This window comes from Aquarana catesbeiana, linkage group LG07 (genome assembly GCF_042186555.1).
Source record: "Aquarana catesbeiana isolate 2022-GZ linkage group LG07, ASM4218655v1, whole genome shotgun sequence".
In the NCBI taxonomy this organism is placed as follows: Eukaryota; Metazoa; Chordata; class Amphibia; order Anura; family Ranidae; genus Aquarana; species Aquarana catesbeiana.
Genome location: NC_133330.1, coordinates 4,634,763 through 4,645,405, shown reverse-complemented (window position 1 = coordinate 4,645,405; position 10,643 = coordinate 4,634,763). Strand labels below are relative to the sequence as shown.

Here is a 10,643-nt window from a genome sequence, read left to right as displayed (position 1 = left end):
TTTCTAGTAAAAAAAAATGTGTTAAAGCTTTCACTCATGGTCAAAGAGTCATATCTGAGAGATATTTAATCTCAAAATACAACTTTCGGCTAACAGCATTGCACCTAAATTAACTTTTAATAATAATAATAAGACCTTTTCCCCCAGACTGTAGAACAGAGGGTTAAACAATGGATTAGTGATGGTATATGTCATTGAAAATAGCTTTCTTGAATTGAACACATTGCTGGAGATGTAAAAAATGTAAGAACTTTAAAAGAGGAAGGACATTATAATGTAAAATGTGCCGGTTAATCAAACTAAAACTGCTATTTTTGTTGGCTTTTAGAAAAGAAAAAATACTGAGATAAGTGTGCATGAAACTGTATGGCATCTAAAACCATTATATGTCCATAGAAAACATGTAAAAAATGTTTGGAATGTAAAATAGTCACAGAATTATTATGAAGTTAAGTGATGTATATTGAATTTTCTAAATGTGGCCTGGGCATCCAGGTAACACTGACCCTTGGCCATAAAATGGTTATGTACAACTACAAGTGACTGACATTTTATGAAAGACATTACTAACATTTCTAATCAAACAGAAATACAAAAGTGTCAATGGTCACATATTTGTTTTCAGAATGATGCCCGGATTAACCTTAAGTGATAATAAGACCTCATAAGTGCCTCCATAAGGTCCTTGTTCCTCAGGCTGTAGATCAGAGGATTCAGCAATGGGTTAATGAGGGCAGATATGACTGAAAACAGTTTGTATAAATTGACCATATTGCTGGAGGAGGGAACCAAGTAAATAAAAATTAAGACGCCAAAAAAGATATAGACCACAGTGAGGTGTGATGTGCAGGTGGAGAATGCTTTCATCTTTCCAGTCTTGCTATGGATTCTAGCGATGGTCCTGAAAATATAGACATAGGGAATAAAGACCAAAAGAAAAGCTCCCAATCCAAGACAACCGCCTCCTACAAATATGATCATAATGTTTATGAAGGGGTCAGTACATGTAAGTTGAAATAAATGTGGAAGATCGCAAAAGAAGTTGTGGATGGAAGCTGTTCGGCAGAAGGACAACCTGAGCAAAAGTAAAATATAAAACAAGGAGAGAGACCATCCTGCAACCCAGGACAGAGAGGCCATACGAGTGCAGACCCTCCAAGACATCATGATTTTGTAATGTAAAGGATGGCAGATGGCGATGTAGCGGTCGTAGGACATAGCTGACAGCAAGAAAATTTCTGAGCAAATAAAGTCGAGGTAGAAAAAGGTTTGGGCTATGCAAGCAGGGATGGATATCGATCGTTTTTTTGTGACTAAATCAAAGAGCATCCTTGGTGCCGTCACTGATGAATAGCACATGTCCAGAAATGCTAAGTTGGCAAGAAGAAAATACATTGGGTTGTGCAGATGGTAGTCAGTGAGGACCAAGAAAAAAATAAGAAGGTTTATGATAAGAGTCATCAAATAGATCAGAAGGAAGAGCACAAAAAGTCCATTCATGGTCTGTGGATGGTCTGATAGACCCACAAGAGTAAAATACATAATCTCTGTCACATTCCTCATATTGTTATTTTTTGTCTGTATAAATGTATTTTAATTGAACAGGAATACAATTATCTTTCTGGGGAATTATTCAAAGGAAAACAGATACGGTCTTCCTACACATTATACATGAAGACATGTGTACCAGCTAGAGTTTCATTCTTATATAAGATGTTGGCAGTCCAGGGGGGCCATCTGCTGTATTGCAGGAACACAAAGCTGAAAGTCTCATTAAAGGTCTCTTAAGACATAATTTATAACACCTTTGTGACTTGAGAGTTCTTTCAATATAATTTGGTACAATTATATTAATTTGAATTGTAAATAAAATTCACTGAAATTATTTTAATCTTTTTGTTCACACTTTTTTAAGTTCAATATTTTTTATTAAGTATTTTTAATCAAATACAAAACTTTGTGCCTGAAGAGGCCAATAAAGACAAATGAGGTATTGTAAAATACATGAGACTGAACTGAACAAAAGAGTAAAACAAAGAAAACAAAGAAACAGAAACAGAGAGCACAATCAAGATGTCATGTCATTCAAGGCAATATTGGTTTAGCCATATGTAAGTTAAATATACTAACAGATAATTAAAGTCTTAGAATAACACTCTGACCATGGCTTCTGATGGATATGACACCTCTAATTGGCAAACTCTGTAGGAAGAATAAAGGTTTTTATTTCTGGTTTTACTGGTCTATTTTTGTTCCCTTTACTTTTATGCATTATTCTTTTTTATTTTAATTTTAATTTTTACATATATTATATATGTAAATTATAAATTAAATTATGTATATATTTCATTTTTTCATTCTTTCATTTTTCCATTTCCTTTTGATTTATTATTTTTGTGTCCTATCAACACATTTTTTTTGGGTAGTTTATATTTTCATTTATTTCTCCTAGTTTATTCATAATTTTTATTTTCTATTTCTATTTCTGTTTAGTATATATTTTTATATACATTTTAAATATATATTTTTCATACTATGTGGATTTATAATTTTTGGTATTTACATGTATTTATATTGTCTATGTATGCTACATGAGATGCCAATATTCAAATTGTCTGTGTATGCCACATTTATAGAAAAAACTCTCCTGTGCTCAGGTGTCCAGTGACTAATTATGTGGTGCGACCACCTTAATGGGGTAATGCCTGACGTCTTGCAGCCCTCCTTTGAACAATGGGTATTCATAGGCTAAAACGAAAAGAAAAGAAGGAGGGCGCACCGACCTAGTGCATTACCACTAGTAAACTTTATTACAGCATAAAAACAGCAAGAAATATACTCACAAAAGAGCTATCAAAAATGGCTTAAACAGGTGCGTAAATGAGCTGTTCTGAAGATCGACACACCAGGACCTTGCCTTGCCCGCTCAGGCTCTGAAGAAAGGGGTGCTCCCCCGAAACGCGTTAGCCATTGGCCATTCATCATCGGTCTGACCCTCTTGACAATAGGTTCCGGTGTGTCGATCTTCAGAACAGCGCATTTGCGCCCCTGTTTAAGCCATTTTTGATAGCTCGTTTGTGAGTATATTTCTTGCTGTTTTTATGCTGTAATAAAGTTTACTAGTGGTAATGCACTAGGTCGGTGCGCCCTCCTTCTTTTCGTTTATGCCACATTTATACCATGAGCTTCCCGACATTCATTTTGATTTTTTCAGATTTATTCTACATGATTGCCAGTGACCCCAGTCGCAATTCATACAAATTACAGTGTGAGGAGACTGAGGTAAAACAAAAAAACAAAGAAACAGAAACAGAGAGTGCATTCAAGATCCTTATGTCAGACAAGGCAATATTGGTTTAGCCATATGTAAGTTAATTATACTAACAGGTAATTCAAGTCTTAGAATACCACTCTGACCATGGCTTCCAAAGGGCAATAGTTACATTGTATTTACCGATGGAGGAAGCAAAGGGTATTTGGTAGGTGGAGTGTGTTTGTATGATTTTGGGTCACTTCCCCCATTGTAGGGGGGTTACAGTCTTTCCAATGTCTCACTAGTGCTAGACGCGCTGTGAGCAGTATGTGAGTTACTGCTACTCGAAGGTCCGGAAGCACTGTGTCAATTTCTAGCTATAATAAGGCTTTTCTTGAAATAAGAGATTTTGGTAGTTTTACTATCTGTGTGATTAGATGAAAAATTGTGTACCAGAAGACTGATAGGGGAGGACATGACTACAATATGTGGTAAAGAATTTCTGTGGATCCGCGATTCCTCCATCAAGAGGGAGAGACATGTGGTGAGAACTTGGAAATAGGACGGGGAGTTAGATACAAGCAAAGTCAATTTGTTGGGGATAATTCCCATAAGTTCACACTTTTGGTTACTGTGTACATAGTACTCAATGCTTTTTGCCATTTTTCTGGAGTATAGGTTTTACGAAGATCGCGTTCCTTGAAGGAGGAAGATTTAGTAAATGTAGTTTTGTTATTAAGGGCATTGTAAATCAGTGAAGTCCCCTCTGTATTGTTTCTGATTGCTCTATAATAGAGAGCAATGTGCCAAGGAAGAGCAATGGGAGTGGATGGGTTGCACTTCAGAAAGTGAGCAATCTGAAGGTATTTATAGTTATCTAGAATGTGTACACCAAATTCCAAATGCAAGGATCTGAAGGTTTTGAGATATGAACCTATCAAAAGATCTTCTGTGGTGAGGATACCTGTCAGAGAACGGTTCTTAAAAGGATTGGCACACCTGCAAATGCCCAGCAAAATCGAAGATTGGCACATAGAAATTCACCAATGGCACATAGAAATTTGCCAATCTGAATACGCACGCACGGGCATGAATGGCCATGAGGATCTGGCACCCAGTGGACTATTTAAAGCCAGCAGTATGAGATATTAGTTGCTGGATGATCTTCAGATCACCTCAGCCTATCTCAGCTGGCAACCCCTGCTTCTCTGAGCAAAGCACTCCCTTTTACCACCTTCAGGGCCGCTCTGCCCTTAGCCGCAAGGGAGGCCCTCTCAGTAGACATGTGCATTCATTTTCGTCCGAATGCATTTTCATCTGAATTTCAGGTATTTTCGTTATCGTTTTAACAAACGATAACGAAAGTGCAGACTCCGAAAATCGAAAGATCCGACATAAACAAGTGTTTTATTTTCGTTTTCGTTGCTACAACAGTTTGATATAGATAGGAGATTCGACATGATGATGACAATAACAATCTGTGTCCATCAAACCTGTGGTCGAATGTGCCTAACCTTAACTCTATTTGTCCAAGATTATTCTACATGGAGAGAAAAGATTCGACGTAGAGTGAAAAGATTCAACATAGAGAGAAAAGATTCGATGTAGGGGAGAAAAGATTCGACGTAGGGGAGAAAAGATTCAACATAGAGAGAAAAGATTCGATGTAGGGGAGAAAAGATTCGACGTAGGGGAGAAAAGATTCGACGTAGGGGAGAAAAGATTCAACATAGAGAGAAAAGATTCGACGTAGGGGAGAAAAGATTCGACGTAGGGGAGAAAAGATTTGACATAGAGAGAAAAGATTCGATGTAGGGGAGAAAAGATTGGACGTAGGGGAGAAAAGATTTGACGTAGGGGAGAAAAGATTCGACGTAGGGGAGAAAAGATTCGACATAGAGAGAAAGGTTTCGACGTAGGGGAGAAAAGATTCGACGTAGGGGAGAAAAGATTCGACGTAGGGGAGAAAAGATTCGACGTAGGGGAGAAAAGATTTGACATAGAGAGAAAAGATTCGATGTAGGGGAGAAAACATTCGGCGTAGGGGAGAAAAGATTTGACGTAGGGGAGAAAAGATAAATAAAAATAATGATGATGATGAATGTTATTGGCTGATTGTAACCAAAGAGGAGGAGCAGTAAAATATCTAGAACTAAGTACACACGTACTTTGGCTTATGGTGTCTGTTGAAAGTTCTAAGAAGATTCGACAGAGCAGGTAAACTATACGGCGTCGTACAGTTTAGCTGCTTCGTCGAATCTTCTTTGAACATTCGACAGACACCATAAGCCTTCAATGACAGACTCGACCTTAATTTGGATTTTTGGACGAATTTTTAACGAAAAACAAAATAAATAAAAACGAATTTCGTGAGTAACTAAATAAATTTATTTTTCGAACAAAAATGGAATTCCGAAACAAAATATTTCAGTGTGCACATGTCTACTCAGCACTTCGGCCTCTGACCAGGTACATAACAATACCTCTAGATATCCATTGGCTAAGATTTCCAAGATTGGTCAAGATTTTCCATGGCTGCATTTGCAAATGTTCATGCACAATTTTAAAGCATGGCATGTTAGGTATCTTTTTACTCAAACATCCTCTTTCATATTTTACAATAAATTGGGATATATATTGTGCTTTTTTACAATTCTTTAAAATGTATATTTTCCAAAATAATTGCATTTGAAAAACCACTGTGCAAATACTGTGTGGCATAAAAAAATTGCAATGATCACTAGTTTTTTTTTATCTAGGGCCTCTGCTAAAAATATATATATATAAAACATGAATATTTTTGGGAGTTCTAGCAAAAAATACAGATTTTTATTTCAGAATAAAAGAAGAAATATCTTCAGAAGCAAACTAAAAAGCAATGAGCGCACAGAAAGCAAAATTCAAACTGAAAGTTAAAAATATTTGGCTGGAGTTCCAATGTTGTTTGTGATGCTACCCACCACCCATTGGTTAAACTAGTGAGCCAACTGAAGTTCCTTTAATGACACATTTTGTAAACCAATATGGCAACTAGAACTTTCTAGAGAAGATGAAAAATGGTCCTGTCCAGCTGGTGTAAATACCTGAATCTGTCTTCATGTTTTCTCCAGGGATAACGGTCTGTGATGTGGCCGCCGTGGCGCAGAATCTGCTTTGGGCAGAGATACATGGAGCTCCCTATATTTCCGCCTGCCACACATTCTGCTCCACAATGGCCACAGCATGGACTGTCATCCATGGAGCGGACTCTTTACACTACACGTGCCTGTTACCCTGGAAAGATTGTGAGCGCATTACTTATATGTTGCATATTTTTTGCTTAACCACTTTGGTTCTCACACTTGTTTACCCCTTATGGACCAGAGCAATTTTCAATTTTCTGCTATGAGCCTTTATTCAGCGATAATTTTGTCTTCACTTAAGATAACAACGTAATAAATACAGTACAGTACAGGAGTTTTTTTTTTCAATTTTGCGCTTTTTTCAGTGTGATTCATGTAAATATATGAATCACATATATGCACGTGCGCTTGCATGCGCACGTGCGTGTGCGCATGCAAGCATGCTTGCGCAGCCCTTCTCAGTGGGACATGCAGTACAGGGGAACTTCTGTGGCAGCCATCTCGATTATTGGCGTGCCCTTCCTCACAATTACAGGGGATGTTCATATTCCTTGCAATAGGAATAAAAGTGATCAATTTTTTTTTACAGGCACAGCATAAAAATAAAAAGTAAAATAAATAAGAAAAAATAAAAATAAAATTTAAAGCGCACCGCCACGCCGTACTAGGAAGTCGGTCGAGGGAATGATGTCCCCCACTCAACTCTATGCCATTGGATGACAGGGGCAACGTCAATTGTAACTTCCGCCCAATGGCCTTAAAGGGACAATTATTGACCTTTTTGACCCCAGATCTCACATTAAAGAGGTCCTGTTATGCTTTTTTTCTATTACTGTCACATACCTGGTGGTAGAGTCCAGTGGTGGGGGTGTATTTGAAGCACCTGAGAAGAGCCATAGGCTCTAATAATCATCAAAAATGGTGACCTGCATATGCCATGCGCCAAGCAGTTCACTCAGCTGTGTTAGGAAAGCGATCCAGGGGAATGAGTCAGTTTAAATAGCCTGTTTAGCTCCAAGAACCATCACAGGGTGCGTGCACACGCACGCGTGTACACATTGGTGTTCCATGCGGTATTTGCTTGCCTGTGTGTGCGCACATGCGTGTGCACATGCAAGCATGCCCGCGCAGCCCTTCTCAGTGGGACATGCAGTACAGGGGAACTTCTGTGGCAGCCATCTCGATTATTGGCGTGCCCTTCCTCACAATTACAGGGGATGTTCATATTCCTTGCAATAGGAATAAAAGTGATCAATTTTTTTTACAGGCACAGCATAAAAATAAAAAGTAAAATAAATAAGAAAAAATAAAAATAAAATTTTAAAGCGCACCGTCACGCCGTGCTATGCGCGCAGAAGTGAACGCATACGTAAGTCTCGCCCGCATATGTAAATGATGTTCAAATCACACATGTGAGGTATGGCCACGATCGTTTGAGCAACAGCAATAATTCTAGCAAAATACCTCCTCTGTAACTCAAAACTGGTAACCTGTAGACATTTTTAAACGTCGCCCATGCAGATTATTAGGTGTCAAAGTTTGTTGCCATTCCACAAGCGGGTGCAATATTGAAGCGTGACATGTTGGGTATAAATTTACTCGGCATAACATTATATTTCACAGTATAAAAATGGGCTGACTTTATTGTTTTCTTATTTTTTAATTTAAAAAGTGTAATTTTTACAAACAAATTGCGTTTGTAAGACAGCTGCACAAATACGGTGTGAGTATTGCAACGACCGCTATTTTATTCTCTAGGGTATCTGATAAAAATGTATATAATGTTTGGGGGTAAGTGATTTTCTAGTAAAAAAAAATTGTGTTAAAGCTTTCACTCATGGTCAAAGAACTCTCATTAACCCAAATTATATCTGAGAGATACTACCCTGTTTCCCCCCAAAAAAAAGACCTAGCGTGATTGTCGGTGATGGCTGCAATATAAGCCCTACCCCCCAAATAAGCCCTACCCTGTTTCCCCGAAAATAAGCCCTACTCTGAAAATAAGACCTACAAGGACTTTAACTAGGGCTTATTTGGGGAGGAGGCTTATAATGCAGCCATCACCGACAATCACGCTAGGTCTTATTTTCGGGGAAACAGGGTAAGTTTCAAAATATAACTTTCGGTTATATTCGACGCAGAATTGCACCTAAAGTAACTTTAAATGATAATAAGACCGTTTCCCCCAGACTGTAGAACAGAGGGTTAAACAATGGATTAGTGAAGGGATATGTAACTATAATAGTTTGCTTGACTTGAACACATTGCTGGAGGTGTAAAAAATGTAAGAACTATAAAAGAGGAAGGACGTCATAATGGGAAATGTGCTGGTGGAGAGTTAATAAAACTAAAACTGCATTTTTTCCCTATTATTCTCTTTTTGTTGGTTTTTAGAAAAGAAAAAATACTGAGATAAGTGTGTATGAAACTGTATGGTATCTAAAACCATTATATGTCCATAGAAAACATGGAAAAAATGTTTGGAATGTAAAATAGTCACAGAGTTATTATGAAGTTAAGTGATGTATATTGAATTTTCTAAATGTGGCCTGGACATCCAGGTAACACTGACCCTTGGCCATAAAATGGTTATGTACAATTACAAGTGACTGACATTTTATGAATGGCATTACTAACATTTCTAATCAAATAGAAATACAATAGAAATACAACATATATTTGTTTTCAGAATGATGCCTGGATTAACCTTAAACGACAATAAGACCTCATAAGTGCCTCCATAAGGTCCTTGTTCCTCAGGCTGTAGATCAGAGGATTCAGCAATGGGTTAATGAGGGCAGATATGACTGAAAACAGTTTGTATAAATTGACCATATTGCTGGAGGAGGGAACCAAGTAAATAAAAATTAAGACGCCAAAAAAGATAAAGACCACGGTGAGGTGTGATGTGCAGGTGGAGAATGCTTTCCTCTTTCCAGTCTTGCTACGGATTCTAGCGATGGTCCTGAAAATATAGACATAAGGAATAAAGATCAGAAGAAAGACTCCCAATCCAAGACAACCGCCTACTACAAATATGACCATTATGTTTATGAAGGGGTCAGTACATGTAATTTGAAATAAGTGTGGAAGATCGCAAAAGAAGTTGTGGATGGAAGCTGCTCTGCAGAAGGACAACCTGAGCAAAAATAAAATATAAACCAAAGAGAGAGACCATCCTGCAACCCAGGACAGAGAGGCCATACAAGCGCAGACCCTCCAAGACATCATTAGTTTGTAATGTAGAGGGTGGCAGACGGCAATGTAGCGGTCGTAGGACATAGCCGAGAGCAAGAAAATGTCTGAGCAAACAAAGCAGAGGTAGAAAAAGGTTTGGGTTATACAGGCAGGAATGGATATTGATCGGCTTTTTGTGACTAAATCAAAGAACATCCTTGGTGCCGTCACTGATGAATAGCACATGTCCAGAAATGCCAAGTTGGCAAGAAAAAAATACATTGGGTTGTGCAGATGGTAGTCAGTGAGGACCAAGAAAAAAATAAGAAGGTTTATGATAAGAGTCATCAGATAGATGAGAAGGAAGAACACAAAAAGTGCATTCATGGTTTGTGGATGGTCTGATAGACCCACAAGAGTAAAATATGTAATCTCTGTCACATTCCTCATATTATTATTTTTTTGTCTGTATAAATGTATTTTAATTGAACAGGAATACAATTATCTTTCTTGGGGAATTATTCAAAGGAAAACAGATACGGTCTTCCTACACATTATACATGAAGACATTTGTACCAGCTAGAGTTTCATTCTTATATAAGATGTTGGCAGTCCTGGGGGGCCGTCTGCTGTATTGCAGGAACACAAAGCTGAAAGTCTCATTAAAGGTCTCTTAAGACATAATATATAACACCTTTGTGACTTGAGAGTTCTTTCAATATAATTGTGTACAGTTATAAACATTTGAATCGTAAATAAAATTCACTGAAATTGTTTTAATCTTTTTTTTCACACTTTTTTTTAAGTTCAATATTTCTTTATCCTTTAAGTATTTTTAATCAAATACAAAACCTTGTGCCTAAAGAGGCCAAAAAAGACAATGAGGTATTGTAAAATACATGAGACTGAACTGAACAAAAGAGTAAAGCAAAGAAAACAAAGAAACAGAAACAGAGAGCGCGGTCAAGATGTCATGTCATTCAAGGCAATATTGGTTTAGCCGTATGTAAGTTAATTATATAGATAATTAAAGTCTAATGCCCTGTACACACGGTCAGATTTTCTGACGGAAAATGTGTGATAGGACCTTG

At 37.6% G+C, this 10,643-nt stretch overlaps 2 protein-coding genes across 2 annotated transcripts; both read right to left on the bottom strand.

Moving 5' to 3' along the window:
- Positions 1-621: 621 nt before the first annotated feature.
- LOC141102311 (olfactory receptor 1G1-like) lies at positions 622-1,563 on the bottom strand. The gene has a single exon (XM_073591270.1). It carries the CDS (start codon positions 1,561-1,563, stop codon positions 622-624), a length of 942 nt encoding a protein of 313 aa, XP_073447371.1.
- Positions 1,564-9,060: 7,497 nt separating this feature from the next.
- On the bottom strand, positions 9,061-10,002 carry LOC141102310 (olfactory receptor 1G1-like). The gene has a single exon (XM_073591269.1). It carries the CDS (start codon positions 10,000-10,002, stop codon positions 9,061-9,063), a length of 942 nt encoding a protein of 313 aa, XP_073447370.1.
- Positions 10,003-10,643: the final 641 nt, after the last annotated feature.

What these genes read in the sequence shown, in the direction of transcription:
- LOC141102311 (XM_073591270.1), bottom strand. Translation starts at nt 1,563, where the DNA reads ATGAGGAATGTGACAGAGATTATGTATTTTACTCTTGTGGGTCTATCA.
- LOC141102310 (XM_073591269.1), bottom strand. Translation starts at nt 10,002, where the DNA reads ATGAGGAATGTGACAGAGATTACATATTTTACTCTTGTGGGTCTATCA.